Source organism: Cylas formicarius, unplaced genomic scaffold (genome assembly GCF_029955315.1).
Source record: "Cylas formicarius isolate icCylForm1 unplaced genomic scaffold, icCylForm1.1 PGA_scaffold_10__41_contigs__length_53128322, whole genome shotgun sequence".
Lineage (NCBI taxonomy): Eukaryota > Metazoa > Arthropoda > Insecta > Coleoptera > Brentidae > Cylas > Cylas formicarius.
This window is the reverse complement of record NW_026844214.1, coordinates 8,385,221-8,402,120: the sequence shown is the minus strand read 5'-3', so window position 1 is coordinate 8,402,120 and position 16,900 is coordinate 8,385,221. Positions and strand designations below refer to the sequence as shown.

The 16,900-nt window shown below is 31.5% G+C and overlaps 3 protein-coding genes across 5 annotated transcripts in view; 1 reads left to right on the top strand and 2 right to left on the bottom strand.

The window, feature by feature from the left end:
• The first annotated feature begins 108 nt into the window (after positions 1 to 108).
• On the top strand, positions 109 to 10,270 carry LOC132698769 (homeobox protein Hox-D4-like). The gene is made up of 3 exons (XM_060665014.1): positions 109 to 1,108; positions 4,037 to 4,432; positions 6,985 to 10,270. Exons 1-3 carry the CDS (start codon positions 1,105 to 1,107, stop codon positions 7,458 to 7,460), a joined length of 876 nt encoding a protein of 291 aa, XP_060520997.1. The 5' UTR covers positions 109 to 1,104; the 3' UTR covers positions 7,461 to 10,270.
• An 8-nt stretch (positions 10,271 to 10,278) lies between these two features.
• On the bottom strand, positions 10,279 to 13,237 carry LOC132708239 (lutropin-choriogonadotropic hormone receptor-like). Its single transcript, XM_060680419.1, has 3 exons — positions 13,086 to 13,237; positions 10,487 to 10,873; positions 10,279 to 10,432 (listed from the first exon to the last, which is right to left on the bottom strand). Exons 1-3 carry the CDS (start codon positions 13,235 to 13,237, stop codon positions 10,279 to 10,281), a joined length of 693 nt encoding a protein of 230 aa, XP_060536402.1.
• The window catches only part of LOC132698753 (lutropin-choriogonadotropic hormone receptor-like), a 30,330-nt gene continuing 26,612 nt past the window's right edge, over positions 13,183 to 16,900 (bottom strand). Inside the window, exons 11-14 of one of the 3 annotated variants that reach the window (XM_060664987.1) lie at positions 16,525 to 16,791; positions 15,111 to 15,222; positions 14,927 to 15,048; positions 13,183 to 13,314 (exon numbers count right to left, since the gene is read on the bottom strand). In XM_060664987.1, coding sequence (XP_060520970.1) covers positions 14,950 to 15,048; positions 15,111 to 15,222; positions 16,525 to 16,791 — 478 coding nt within the window. In that variant the 3' untranslated portion in view covers positions 13,183 to 13,314; positions 14,927 to 14,949. Of the gene's footprint in view, positions 13,315 to 14,926; positions 15,049 to 15,106; positions 15,233 to 16,524; positions 16,792 to 16,900 lie in introns of those variants that run through there. The other 2 variants (XM_060664994.1, XM_060665003.1) reach the window with 2 other exon arrangements.

Sequence of the window (16,900 nt, the reverse complement as noted above, 5' to 3'; positions counted from 1 at the left end):
ATATTTTTTTAGATTTTTAACTCGCCCATCTAAACATACATTTATTAAGGTGGACGCAAAATTTGTTTCACTTAACGAATTTATTCTTTCTGTGTATTCTAATAAAATTGTAGGTAGTAAAGTACTTACGGTAAAAGAAACAAAATTGTGCGCTTCCACACTAAATTAATGTGGAAGACGGCGAGGTTGGTGCCTTCCACTCACTCTTTTGAAATTTTAAGAAAGTATTTCTTGAAAACTAAACATTTTGGATCTATAACGGAAAATTTTATTATTTCAATTATCTTTAAGACAGCGACACTTCTGGGTATAACGGAAGTATTTGGTAGAGTACTTTAAATAGAACACTGAATATTATAATTTGTTGGGTTTTTAATACGGGGGGTTAATTCCCGCTACACGTCACGGAATATTATGGCCAAAATATGTGGTTTTCAAAAAGTGTTATTTTTGGCATAATGCAATTGCTTTTGGTTTATAAAGAATTTCAATTTCAATCAAAACATTCGCAAAAGACCATTAAAAATTTTTTTTTAGTTTTTTACCAATATCTTGCCGACATATTAGTATGCAAATGAGCTTAGGCAACACGACCTTTGATGCAAGAGGTGTCAGATTAGGAGATTTACTGTTGTGTCCAACAAATGGATCAATTTTCAACTATTTGGTATTGTTGTGTGCGAAAAATTCAAGGGTATAATACCTTCTTCAGCTTCTCTTTTATATTAAAATTTTATGTACTTATGTATATGCACCTAGCTTATCGTATTTTATCCAAGCAAAAAGATTTAAACGACCAAAAATTTTGCTTTATTTATAATTTCCTTTCCCTAGGTGCTTAACCGTTTGTTTTTAATACATATATACTGCCCTGATCGCCGTGCACATGTTCACCGATATGATAATTCAGTGAGTTTTTGTTCCATTTTATGAAAAACTTTTTTTCTACTCGCTACTCTAAAATACGCATTTTATGTTCGTCGTTTCTGTTCGAAATATAATTGCATGGAAGCAACTAATCAACAAACGAATTTTTCATTTGAATGATTTAAACGTAAATCCGGGGATTTCGTGCACTGATTGTGTTTGTGGTCTTTGTGGATTATGTGTAAGTTAATTTTGATTTTACTATCGGGCCACGCCTTTATCCCATTTATGCATTTATATGTATATCTGACGTATTCTGAATATTTTATAATCGGCAGATTTCTCAAAATATGTAATTTTTTTTGCTTTTGCTCCTCCTGGCATAAATATAAAGTGATGACATGAATTATGTTCTGCTAATGGACATTTAAAAGTGTATTATGATTTTTTGTCTTTTCACGTCAAGTCAACAAAGACGGATTGCTTTTTACGAATATATGTTCTTATTTATACCTGCAACGTTGCCTGAACTTTGTAGGTCATTTGCCAGGATACTCTAATTGCCCCGTTGGGTAGCTCTCGGTGTTTTCGGGCGTACCCATTATTTCGGACCCCGTTAATATTGAACTAACGACTTGATATTTAAATGCTGCCCAGCGATTTCCAAGAATTTACATTTAAATTGTGAAACGCTGCTATACGGGGCACTTCGGGGAGAGGTTGGTAATTAAATGAACATTGAGACAACATGAACAAATTGATTTCATACTATACAGGTTCATGCAAGTTGAGGTACTCCAGTGCTCTAAAATCAAGGCAGTGTTGCCGTGTTTAAAATAAAAAAAATCTCAAGTCCGGTTCATTAATTTCACAGAGATCCACTATTTCCAGCGATTTTTATTATTATTAAATAAGGTTTTGTATTGATATTATATAAAGCCATGAGTTCTTTAAGTTTGCTATTTCTGTTTATTAATTAATATCAATATTAATAATTTTTTTTACAAACATGAGCCATGAAGACTCCCAATTCATCAGATAGCTTTGCCAACGTAGAAGCAATTTGAAGTATCAAATAGCCAAGAAACCAAATTCAGCTTCTTTCAAAAATTGAACTGAGGTGGCTTTTACTTGATGAAAATCCATCTAACAAAATGAATAAGAAGTAAAAGTTCAGATTTTCACAAAATTATATATGACAATGACATGACAATTGTTTCGACAACACCGTGTCTTTATCAAATGTATATTATATTACATTTTTACATATTACATTTGAAAAAGACACGGTGTTGTCGAAAACAATTGTCATGTGAATATATATAATTTCGTGAATATATGAACTTTTAGTTCTTATTTATTTAGAAACCTTTGTACATAAACACTGCCAATAACATTGTCCCTCCTTCCTAAAGTATAAAAGTATATTTGGTTTGAAATTGATTATTGTCTGACTATTAGGTAAACGTTAAGAAATAATAAAAATATAAATTGTTTTAAAATCTTTAAAAAAAAGTATAAGAAATTTTAAATGAACTTTGGTATTGAAATTGAATTGAAAAACATTCAAGGTGTTTTAAAGAAATACGATTCTATAAATTCTCAACAAAATTTATATTTGTATTACTTCTAAATATTTACATAATAGTAAAAATACATTGTCAGACAATATATATATATATATATATATATATATATATATATATATATATATATATATATATATATATATATATATATATATATATATATATATATATATATATATATATATAATAAGAAATTTGAAATAAACTTTGGCAAGCAGAAAAATATTCAATATTTTAAAAAATAACGTTTCTATAAATTCTCTTCATATATTCTTTTATATTTTTTAACGTTCACCTAACCATTCTAAACTATTGTAGCTGGTCTTGTAGGTAGCTATTCCACGAATCGCCTACAGAAGTTCGGTTTTCTAGTAAATTAAAGAACTTACCATATTAATAGCAGTCTGTATTAATTTTAGAATTGAAACCGAAGAAATGGCAACATTTCTGCAGAGTTACTTCTAATGAAAAAATTATAACCAAAAAACACAACATTATTAGTTCAGTTCTGTTTTAAACAATCTTTATGACATGCATAAATAAAGTTCTATTTTTAGTTATATAAAACTTCGAAGAGAAAACATTTTTCTCCATTTTATTAAGGATTATTACGACGACCTACCCTTCGTAATAATGCTTGAAGGTGCGGACAGCAATCAATTTAATTCTGTTTTTGAGTGTAACGAGCTCATTAAGATAATAGTTATAATTAAACTGTTGACGGGAAAAGTTAATTGACAGGAAATTAAATTTATTTTACGATCAATTGACGCTGCCATATTTCTAAAATTCGCCGTTTTAAAATATCTGTCGCCTGTACTTATATCGATAATAATCATTAAGCTTTATATAAATAGTTCTCACGCCAAGCTTATGACAGAATAATGAGTTTCTGTTTCTATCTAACAACCATAAGCAACCCGGATTATTTCTACTATTTACCATTGCAAAAACATGGTGTTAATAATACATTATAATTTTACTTTTCGAAAATTGTTGAAGTGGAAGTGCAAATTAAAAAAATACAACAAAATTATAAAATATTTTAATCTTTGTTCATTATTGTATTTAGCTACATTTTACTAAGTATAATTTCTACATGTAATATACAGTACGTTGACAAGTGCAACTTTGATTGGGATATAATTTTTCGTTTTCTGTATATAATTAAATGCATCATGGTTTTGCGTTTAAACACTTTTTTTTTTGTTCAAGTCCATAGAATACTAATAATATACATTTATTTCTTTCAATTTTTGTGTCCGGGGTGTGTTAAGCTCAGAGTTAATTAAGAAATAAAGTCATAAAACTTCCAATAGCGAGATTCGAATTTTAAGCAATTCAGAAATAATGGATTTTGAAAATATCCGATTTCGAATGTTGGTAATCACTACATTCATAAGAACATTGCAATACACACAACAAAACCTTTTCAAAGGAGCCTGACAAAGGCAGAACGCCCGAATTACTTCAGGATAATTTGCATTATATTAGGGGTAATTCCGAGGAGCAATTTATTGCCCAAGTCCTTACTTTGATCTCCCAAAAGCCGAATGTTATTCCCAAATATTTTTATTTAGTGATCGGCGGTCTTCCGAACTTAACGGTGCCTCAGTTGTCTAGCACCGTTCCTCAGATGGTTCCGTGTTACAACCAAAATCATGGTCAAATGCCAATGCAAACAACACACGGCAACCACATGTGGTACGCCGGTGGTTACTATCCGCACCAAGGCGCCCAGCTTCAAAACCATCCATACGGAAATGTCGAAGCACCCCAAAGTCATATATGGTATAACCATCAATTGTACCACGATTTTGTTCACGGAATTCCTGCTTTACACCAGAGACAGCAGCAGGAACAGCAGCAGCATATGGGAATTGCGAAGGAAGAACCGAACGACGAAGGAGGTGTGAAACAGTTCGAACAATTTGAAGGGTTTAATCAAACTGACGAAAACGGCGATCAACCTTCGAGTAAGTAGAAATTTACCATTGCTATTTCCCAAGTCATACACAGAGTTTCAATCCCATATATATAAAATTGCTTTGCAGATGAATATAACTTGTTTCCTTTTATTATATAGAATTATTTTGGCAATTACAAGAGTATGCTTCTGGGCATATAGAAACCACATTAAGAAGGAGACTCTATATGTTGCCAAAACTCTATTTAAGAAATATATTATAAATATTTTATGGAACACGGATTTGATAATTGTCTGGACCTACAGATATTCTATATCTTAAGTAGTATCCATTTCAGACGAAACTTGTTTGTCCTAGGTCAAATCAGTCTACTTATAATTAAAGAGGAAAGAAGCAAATACTGATCCACACTGAGTCAAACGGTTTTATCCTAGGCGAAAATCTACTTCCCTTCAATAATATATCCCACATCAAAGGCGATTGTTAAGTTAGTTTCGCTTTTTTATTTTTTCATAGAACACACGCAGTGGCTCAATTTTCGCCAATACAACTCTTATTTTGCACGTTTCCCAATTTTACAAAGGCATTCTATAAAATTAATAGGTACTGTATGAAATTCCTAGACAAAGTATATAAAAATCATTTATATATTTCTGTCATTCTATATGTATGTAGAATGTCTTAATTTTAATACTTTGCCGGTAAAATATGTTTGTTATACTATGCATTTAATTTTAAAAAAATGGTAATTCTAATCTCTGGGCAACATCCTCTCGATCTTTTCTGCTTTAGATTGAAAAAGATAGCCACCTGTTGGGGAGCTCATTTTTCTTGGGAGCTAAGGCTTCGGACGCCTCATAAAAATGTAATAGTATTAATAGTGATCGTGCTTTATTAACCTTACTTTATAAACATCGGCTTGTTTTGAGGAGGCAAAACTTTAAATCGTTTCAAGTACAAATATTAAGATATGCATGCAAAGAACTGCTGACTACCATTACTAAATTTACACTTTAAACTTACTGGACATAAAATAACTCATTCCTGTTCCATTTTTTTTTGTTTCGAAGGTATGAGTTCAATAAATGTTCAGTTTCACAAGTTGCAGATCTGTTCTTCCGAACTGCCGATCTAAACTGAAACTATTTAGTTCCACAAGTTTCAGTTCTTCAGAGCTAAACTGAAACATTACAAATTCACAATTTATAAAGAACCACTTTCAGTATCTCGCTAGCTACTAATGTTTTAAGTTTGATACCGTTTTCGCTAGTGACTCTTTTCGCTAAAACGAATTGTTGGTTTGTCATCAGTTCCCAAAACAATTCATGATGCAATATGTCTGTTATATTTCCAATATAAAAATTTGTTTACTGCCACTGATGGGCAAGTTTTTATTCTAAACAGCTTTTGTATTTGCCTTTATTTTTAAAAAAATAATGGTTTTTACTCTTAATTTTATTTGGCATGTAAAATATATTTTATTGGAAACAGAATAGATTAATTATTAGATAATTTAAACAAACGTAAATTCTAACCTGAATTTACATTTGCAATTTAATTTTTTGCTACAATAGTTATTACCTACGGTCAGCACAGCAATATTTCCTTTTCTTTGCAGGGTTATGATACAGGGAACTGCATACAGTTAAATCAATGGATAAAAGGAATGACATTAACATTACAATCCATTTTCAAAAATCAGAACAAAATAGGAGACATTTTCTCCCAAAATTGCTTAAATTTCCCCATTAAATTAGCAAGTTATAATTAAAAGTGCAAAGTAATAAATACATATGTCACCAGTTATTGATGAAACCCAAGTAACATGCAGCAAATAAAGTAAAATAAAACAAAATAATTAAAATAGTATATTAGGAAACAAGTGCGGTAAACGGCATTTGACTCACGAGTTTATCTGGCACGAGCGGAGCGAGTGCTTAATAAACCAGTGAGATAAAGCTAGATCGATGTGTAATTCGGCATTTTACAGACGGGAGTAGAAAATAGTATAATATGCAACAAGTGCGGTAAACGGCATTTGACTCACGAGTTTATTTGACGCGAGCGGGGCGCAGCGTAGCAAGTTTTTAATAAACGAGTGAGTTAAAAAGTTTACCTAATGTGTTGCATACTATACTTTTTCTACGATCGTTAGTTTTTGGTTACATTATCGCAAAACAATACGAATACATTCACTGACATGACCGTCAGAATTGACAAACGTCAAACTTCAAAGAGTGGGAAATATCTCCGAAAACATCCGATTGCTCCCAAATCCGTGCCGTAAAATCCCGGAAATGTCCGAAGTGGCTCGGATACATGGGAAACGAATCTGACGTGGTAAAGTGACGCTTCCCACACGCTAGATCGGTGGGTAATTAGGTATTTTACAGACGGGAGTAGAAAAAAAAAATTGTAAATCGTTATAAATAAGCGATATGCTTACAGTACTTTGTCATACAAATAGAAAAAATAATAATTTTCCACAATTCGTATGTTTTTAATTCGCGCTTGACTGAAAAAAATTATGGGAAATAAAAAGTAACAAAAAAATCTGTCTATTAACACAACACTTAAATAAACAAAACGCTTTGTTTCAGATACAGGTAAGAAGAAATTTACGAGAACAAGAGACAAGTATCGAATGGTCTACACAGAATTCCAAAGAATGGAACTCGAAAAGGAATTTAGTATGAACAATAGGTACATCACGATAGGGAGAAAAACGGAACTGGCGGCCATCTTGGGCCTCACGGAGCGTCAAGTGAAAATATGGTTTCAGAATAGAAGGGCAAAGGACAGAAAATTAGCGAAAAAATCTAACATAACTGACAATTCCGAGGGAACGTTTAATTTTAATATGCCGCTGATGGACAAAACCAACAACGAATATAACTCAAATACAGGACCCAATCTTAATCGGGAACCAATAGGAAATTATTCGAATAAACCGTTCGAACCCTCAATCGCCAATGGAAATGGACCGGGGGTATCCCGATGCGATAATTTCCTTCATTTTGTACCAAAAATCGAACCTAATGAAAACAATTATATTGACGAAAAGTTTACGATGTAAACAAGTTTGACGGAAACTAGTTTGACAAACGCGACAAATTGGGATACAAGATCAATAGAATTAAAGTGCCCGGTGTTCGTATGCGTTTGGTTTTTGATGTGGTTGTATTATTTTCGAAAAACAACAAATTATAAAAAAGTCATTAGTTTAAAAATCAGTTTATTGACTAGTAGGTGCCGATTGAAAAAAAAATATATCATATATTTCATTTCCAATTTCGAAAGAGTTGACTAACAGAAATATTTATTATTTAACTTATTGCAATACAGGGTGTTCGTTTTAAAGGTGCTCACTTAACATGCGCTTACAGTATTTATAAACCATTTTTGTTTCTGTAATACATGATGATAAACACCTATATGTGACTATCTATAGTCAAATATTGAAGGAACTGTTAATTTGGTTTTTCGGGTTTTTAGTTTATTTTTTAAAAGTATATAAATGATATTTAAAAATATTCGGGATTCATCCTGAGTCGCATGTTTATAAATCAAACTGTCTATCGTTTCGCCAATCATCCTGTTGGCTTCTTCAGAGCTAAACTGAAACTGGTGAAATTGAACAGGATGATTGGCGTAACGTCAACAACTTGGATTTATAAACAACTGACGATAGAGTACAGTAGCCCGTCGAAATTTCTTTGAAAATTGAAAAGTATATAAATGACTTAAAATGACTCAAACATGCTTTCTGATGACAGGAGAATAGCCGTCGTGATAGTATATAGTCCAATTAACTACCAATAACTATTGTTTTCTAAAATGTAACTTTACATAAAGAACATGTCTAATCATTTAAAAAAAAATTGTTTTTTTTTTATGCGCCGAAGAAAAACAATCCCGTAGCTATGATGGCTATTGTAAAAATCCAGGTCTGTAGAAAAAAAAAGGAACAAAGATGCAATATTAAAGAGAGGAAAAAATTACAAAATTTTTCAATTTGAACATGACTCGAAAATTAACGGTTCTTGAAATAATCGACTAAATAGACATAAGTGTTTTTCAAGTTTTTTCAAGAAGGAACCTTGATTTGCGTAAAATAAGTAAAACTAGTAAAAGTCAAAATATTGAATTTTAAATGTAAATGTAATGTAATTTAGTGATTAGAGGTATTTTTAATTTTTTTTTTTAAGAAACAATTTTTATAACTAAAAGCGTGCCAATATTTTATTATTCCATGTGTATCTGTGCGGTTCTCGGTTGCTGTTTTTTTTTGTAGAATAAAACAATCAATTTTTATAAAACTTAATCAACTATTTTATTTTCGTGTATGTATTTTTCTTTGTCTCACAAAAAATTGGCATTTGTAAAATAAAATTTCAACTGGCGATATTGTATATTGGGGATAGAATACAAACATGTACAATGAAGTAATGCATCATTGTTAATATACAATATTTAGCATAGGTACAATATTATGTGCAATACTGTAGAAATAATACGGCTAAAGGAATGTTTTAACAAATAAATCAACGAGAAAATTCGCGACTTTTGCTAGAAATACCATACGTAATCGTTTTATAATTAAATAATTAGGAGGGTCCGCAATCTCAAAAAAAATGAGAAGCTACCTATCACTTTGTAAGGATAAACTGAGTGAAATATATAATATTGTACTAACTACACGGTACACGGCGTAAACCATAGAACGAAATCTACAATGAATTCGTTTATAATCTGGGGGTTCTTACAAGCAAATTGAATCAAATCTATTTTGAGGAACCAAGTTGCTGATAAATGACAAACCCAAATTATTTCCCTATTTTATTCCTATATGCCTATGAAATGAATGAATAAATAAAGTTTCCTGCAGTTCAAAAGTTTGTCGATTTATACAATATTTATTACTATTTAATTTTCCGCACTTAAATCTATTTCACAGCCGAAGGCACATTTTTGGTTAATCGGATTCTGATTAATTGCAATTATATATATTTTTAAAATTATTTTAAATGCCAGAAGAGGTTATAGGGAAATATAAACAAAATCATCTTTGTCTTTGACTTCGTTGTCCAAAGACAACCCCTTTGAGCCATCCTGTATACAAATTTCCTTCGTAAGTACACATGATAACCGATCAAGCGACAACCACTTAACTTACTAGCTCTACAAGTTTTTGAAATAGTAAAAAAAGAGTATCATCATAATAGTATATTATGCAACAAGTGCGGTAAACGGCATTTAATCCGAGAGTTTATTTGGCACGAGCGTAGCGCAGCTGAGCTAGTGACTTAAAAAGTTTACCGAACGTGTTGCATTCTATACTTTTTCTACGACACGAATACATTCACTGACATGAACGTCCGATTGCTCCCAAACCCGTGCGGTAAAATCTCGGAAATGTCCGAAGTGGCTCGGAACCGTGAGAAACGAAACTGACGTGGTAAAGTGACCCTTCCCGCACGCTAGATGGGTGTGTAATCAGGTATTTTACAGACGGGATTAGAAAATAGTATATTATGCAACAAGTGCGGTAAACGGCATTTGACTCAATAGTTTTGGTTAGTTTTTGACACGAGCGGAGCGATTTTTTAATAAACGAGTGAGTTAAAAAGTTTACCGAACGTGTTGAATACTATACTTTTTCTACGACCGTTAGTTTTTGGGTACATTTTCGCAAAACAACACGAATTTACAAACGTCAAAATTCAAAGCGTGGGGAATATATGCTAGATCGGTGGGTGACTAGGTATTTTACAGACGGGATTAGAAAAATATAATAATCACATCGTTTAGTTCGTATACAAAGCGATTATACCTATTCAAATAGACAAAAAGCTGACGTGAGGTAGGAACTTTTGGGAAAACGTTACGCTTTTTTATAAAAAAGTACTGGCGAGGTCCCCGTTGTGATTATCTCTGCAGTTGTGGCAATGACTAATTTCCGAATGACCCAATAACGCTGGCGCTTTACCACCGGAATTATGGTCCGTCAAACTATATTTCTGCGCTTTTTTCTTGCAAAAGCCCCACCTGGTTAGAAAATATTTCGTCCCTTCGCTGTGTAAATTCATTAAAACGACTCACCTGGACACAATCAAGCATAAATCTTTCCTGTACTGCGACGTCGTAAGCGCGTACAGATACGGATTAGCACACGCGTTAAGAGGGTAAAAGAATACCAGTAATATCTTCGATTTGGTAATATTAATCAGAGGGAACCCAACCAGCGCGCACATTCCGAAAAACGCTATCGGTGCGTAAGTGGCAAAATCGATAAATATAAGGAGAGCCATTTTTTTGGCTATAGTCATTTCGCCCTTTTGACTCGCCCTGCGTGTTTCGTAGCCCAAACTGAAGTAAATTTGTGCATAGCAAAATACGATTATTCCCAAAGAAATGCCGTTGATCAGCAATATGCTGTATAGATAAGCTTTGTCTAATACTGATTTCACTTCCATAGGAAGACAAATGCTACAAATCAAAAAACTCATTAAAAACTTCAAATGACATAATACATGAAGACATAAAAAATGCCAAAAGCTTAAATAATTCTTAAAATTAAATCGTAATTCGAAGTAATAGATATTGATTATAATCTTAAACTTAAAAAAGATAAAATATTGGAAATCTAGATACATAAAATTCAACAGCGTCCAGAAAAACATTTTTTGGTGAACCGTTTTAAATTATAACCCTTACTTAGTATAAGATCTATTAAATTTCGAGAGATATTTTAATTTTACTTAGATTTTAAAAAGATAAGATAAAGAAAGATGAGAAAAAATAAGAATTGCTAATACGTAGTGGAGAAAAAAAAGGAACATTCTAATAAATTAATTTGCGTCAGTATGAACCGTGTGTTCAATTTATCTTGATAACATTTTAATAGGCTGTAAGTTTTTTGTTTTTAGGGATACTAAGATAAATAAAAACCCTACATCATATTGTTTTAAATAGAACACCCTGTATATTATACATGTGTTTAATAGAATATTTTATTCCGATTACAATGATGTAACGCACTTTATATTTTAGTACACTTGTTTTTGACAAATCGGCAAAAATAGGAAATTTTTATATAATTTCAAAGAGCGCCGTGACTGACTGCAGTGAAAATAATTATTTACAAATTAAAGTAGAACAAGAACACCAAAAATGAAAAGACACACTAAAGCAAAAAATTCTTTAACTTTTCTGAATACTGCTTTATGTGACCACCATTTTCCTGAACACATCTCTCATACATTCTAATTTTATGTCTTGCATTTCCGGATTGTCTCCTAACAGATTGATTGCCTCTGAAATCCCTTGCCGAGGTTCCACGACATTGCTGCCATATAATCAGCTCTGATATATTTAGGGGTAAATCTTCTATATATTGTTCTATTTGGTGCTCAAAGAATTGCAAATAATGATCACCAGTTAACTTTTGATCTATAAATATCATCATTAATAATCATACATTAATTGATTGGTACCCCTGGGTTTTTATTTCGTGTATTTGCCTAGGATTATTTAAATACCAATTTCGCGTATTTCCGCGTAACACTTTCTTGTCGTGAATGAACCTTCATTAGTCCATAAAATGTTTTTCAAAACATTGTTATTCTCATTATGGCTATTTAAAAAAATCCAACAAAACAACATCTTCCTTTAACATTGTTGTGCATTTAGTTTTTGAGTTTTACGAAATTTATACGCATAATATTTGTATTCTTTCAAAACTGAGTGGACTGTCTCTTATATATGTTTGCCTTATTTTCTTCATTTAGAACATTATGATTCTGGCATACCTTTTTAGCACTTACGTTACCGTTTTCTGCAAATTTCTTTGCCAGCCTTGGAAATATCTGTTTTGAAGGATTTCGGCGCTCTGGATAAAATCAAATATACTGATGAGGAGCTACGGTTGCAGTTTTATTATTCAAAAAGTATACTTGAAGCATATCACTCCTTTCACAGATGCAAAATTCGCGAAAAACTATTTCAACAATAATGACTTAGACAATATTTCAACCACCAAAGTTGTTTACTAATATATCAAATGTTTGTCAGTCAGGGCACTCTTTGAAATTATATAAAAATTTCCTATTTTTCCGATTCGTCGAAAACATGTATTAAATCATTGTAATCGAAATAAGATATTCTATTAAACACATACATAATATACAGGATGTACCATTTAAAAAAATAAGATGTAGGTAATTGTGTAAGAAAATTGATAGTGTTTTGTTTTATATGTCACTTGAAAAAAACTGCTCTAGTAACCCTACATTTTATTTTTTTGTTTACCCTGATATTTCTAATAACAAAAAAGTTACAGCCAATTAAAATGTTATCAAGATAAATAATTATAAATTGAACGCACATTACATTATTTCGGCTATTTGCCAGATTCTTCGCTGTATCCAATCATTTCAAATAATTTTAGTTTAAAATAATGTTGGTTATTTTGCAGATAGTACTTCAATTACTATAATACCTACGAATATATTTTATCTTTGCAAGTTGCAAGAAAATACAGCGGAGAAAAAAGGCAATGAAAATGAAAACGTTAAAATTAAGAGACAAAAACCTATCAACTTTATTAAGGATAAAAATAATTTGTAGCTTTTATTGTTTTCTGAATCTCCAATTGAGCTTTTTGAACATGGACACAGTTTATAAGAATCGACTTTCATACCTGGTGCTGCTATAGTTGCTAATGCCCAAAAGCGGAAAGCTAGCCATTAAAATAGAGTAGATCCATCCACAAAACATAATTTTAATAGCAGTTTTTAGCCTTATCCTCTTCGTCAAATCTATAGCGTATTTGATTGCAAACCATCTCTCCATGGTGACAATAGTCAGGGTAAATATTGACAAATGACCAGCAAAAACTGTCAAAAATCCGGCAAATTGACAACCGATACCTACAATACAATTGCAAGTTAGCAGAGGGCGAATATTATCCTAATAATTATGTAATAAATGGTAGGACATTCGAAATTCGAAGAACTATTTATTTCTATAGTTTGTAACATCAATAAAATCTATGTAGTACAAATAAAGAGCAAATTGAGGTGATTTTTTGATATCTTTACCAGTTTTTACCAAAAATTTCACAATCGGTGTATATTAATTTGACACTTTCTTTCCAATATATCTATATCATAGTATATTTTACAGAATGCCTGTAAAAATTATCGATTATCGATATAGTTATTAGATAACATAGTGGTCCTCTTACGTATAGATTAAAATGAGCTTTCGCACAAGCCCTTCAAATTTTACCCCACATTACTTTTTTGTCCAGAATATTTAACGAGACCTAGATATATTCAAAAAAGTATTTAACCATAAAAATGCAACATCTAAACTGAAAACTGTGGAATTGACCATCTGTCAATGGCCATGTTGGTTGTTGAACGCCGCTAGGTCTTATTACGCACATATTAAATAGCTTATCTTAATATTTATTATTAGCAATTATCAACATTAGGCATGGCTTCTATATATCTAGTTGTTATATAGTAAAACCAGATTGAAAATATAGGAATGCATGACATATCAAATAAAAATAGTTTTTCTTATGAGGTTCAGGTTCAAAAAGAGTTAAATGAAAGGGTTGAAGAGAAAACTAAAAGATGAACAATTAGCTGGAAGAAACTATTGTGAAAATTGTTGGATTTTTGAAAAAGCAGTATTATTTGCATCCGTGCAGAGTCTATGTGAGAATGCGTGCCTCCTACAAGTTTTCAAATTAAGCGAAACATTTATATAGACTGATTTACAGTGGATGATAGGTTAAACATTTGATATTTTAAATGGGGTACTCCTCCGTCCTCTTTTCTGATTATTTTTGGATAAGAGACTTGTTATACAGGGTGGTTTAAAAATTTCGCTTTTTACCGATTCGATAGGATTCCGAAATAAAAAGTGCGTTATCGTAGATAAGTCGGGAATTAAAACGTATTTTGAAATTCCTCTAACTAATGCATTTTATGGCAAGTTAAACATAAAAAGAATTTTTTCAGAATTACGACTGTCTTAGTAAGCGAGTATGTGCTAGTTGCTTACGAGGGAACATTTTCCCCACCAACCAGATCTTTAACACTATAGAAAGCACTGTTTTGGTTTCATTAATTTTTTTGTCAATAAGTTTGATGAAACATTTCATCAATCAACTAATAAATATTAGAAAATAAATATTATTTTTACATCATCGCCAAATCAATACAAAAATATTCTAAATTAATTTTTCCTGAAAGCCGTACATTCTCTAAAAGTGTTCTATTATGATAACAAAAAGAAGAATTATAGTTAGAAATATCACTTGACACTGACGTAGAAAATCGATACAATGCTAGTTTACGGCAACAAGACGTTTTATAATTTATAGTATGGTTATCATATATTGTTATTAGAGATAAAATCGTTACAAAATCTTGCCTAATTTTTTTGATAAGCACTAGAGAAAGCACGCAGTTTTAAACTAAGTAAATGAACTTATTATTTCATGTATTCCGAAAAACTTATTCTTACCATACTGCCAGTTATAAGCGAAGTTAAAATACTCTCCAACCGAATGATAGTCCATACTTCCGATAAGCAACAGATAAAGTCCCATACAAAAATCGGCAAATGCTAAATTGCAAACGAGAAACCTAGAAACGTTTATTTCGGTTTTGCTTAGCATTATCACTGCCACCACTGCAACGTTACCAACCACAGCTAATATTACAACCAGCCATACGGCGTTTCTCAACCAAGTAAAACCCATAATATCTTCGCATGGATTCAGGTCGTTCGGTTCCGGAATGCAATTTACGTTTTGTTTTCTAAAACAACCTAGAATCAATGTAAAATAATAAAGCAGGGAGAAACAGTATTTGCAATTGGTTAACGTTGAAAAGGTGAAACCAAAATATACAAGAAATGAATTACTTTTAAATCACACAGTTCGTTTTAAACAGCGTGCTCTACCACACAACCCTAGAAGACTGAGCAACCCGAAAAAAGTCTACTATTTTTATTTGTTATTGTTATTAAAAACATGTACTGAAAATTGAAAATAGAAAACCGCTAGAGCTGGCAACTGAATATATATTTTTTTTACACAATCTTTCGAAGTTAAAAATCAGAATAAGTTTCCCATTAGCTCCCTACACCTAAACTAAAATGGTAACGTAATGTAATGTGACGACTCGGGTATATGCTGGAAAATGCTGTGTTTAATACGAGCGCAGCACACTAACCAGTCAGTCGAAAAGGTAAACCGTGAGAAGGGCGGAAATAAAAATAGTCAACAAATATAAACAGAGGGGTTATATAAATTATTGGTAGTGTGTATCGTGACTAGTGGTGTGTAAATAGCTACTTTCTTATATTCTAAGAAATTAATTTTAAGTTCAGTTAAGTTTTACGCAGACTAAATTCAATTCTTCGACAGTTTGTTTTATTAGTGGCGTGGTCAAGAAAATAAGAATTTATATAAAATTCTTTTTTGCTTAGCGAATGTGGCAAAAAGAAGATATGGGCGGAAACAATTATTGAGAAAGTTAATAGAAATACTTGGTTGAAGCCAAAACAGGTATGAAAAAATTAAAACTGTTCAGTTCAGAAAATAGGAAATTGCACATCTACTACTGGTTGAAGTTGGGTGAGGAATGAGATTGTGCCAAAATATTAGGATATTGATATTTTTGACTTTTAACGGTTTTTATTTTTAATTTTCAATACATTTTTTTGCATTGTGTACAAGAAATAAACCTTCGTTGATTGTATTTGAATTTTTATTTGTTTGTAATTACGTTCGGAATTATCAAAGGTTTTCTGCAAGGGAAATTCAGAACCGTAACATACTGTGGTAAAAGTAACTAACAATATGTTGTTTAGAAAGAGAAAAACTAAATTTTTAACTTTATTTTTTAAGATTTCACTTTTTCCTGTTAAAATTGTAATATAGCTCTTTCGTTAAAGCGAAACAAACTAAAAATGCTAAAAAGATAAGATAAAATAAAAAAAACTTTGTTTATAAACTTGACTTTCTAAACGATATATTGTTATTTATTATAAGAATGAGATACAGTGTCGTTTTTCGTTTCCCTTGGTCACACTGTTTCTGAAAGAATGCTGCTAACCTGAAGGTAATATTTCCACAAAATATGTCAATGGCGGTTTTGTTAATTTTGGTTGGTTGTGAATGAAAAACTCCTACGTCTTCATCAACCAAGCTATCTTCTTCTCTGGGTTTTTGGTGTCCAATAAATTGTCCCCGCAGTGGAGTAATGGCTAACTCTTTAACTTGTTTTTCGTGAACTCTATTGTATATAGCTTGAAGTGTACTGGATATTAACGGCGAAGTGAAATTTGTCAAATTTCGGTCATTTTCTCCTTGAGTAAATTTGCTGCAACATACATTAGAATATTTCCCAGTAATTCATTCTTATAATAAATAATTAAGTAAATTTATTATGGTCACTCTTTATAAAACATTGTACTTGGTTAAACTGGAAA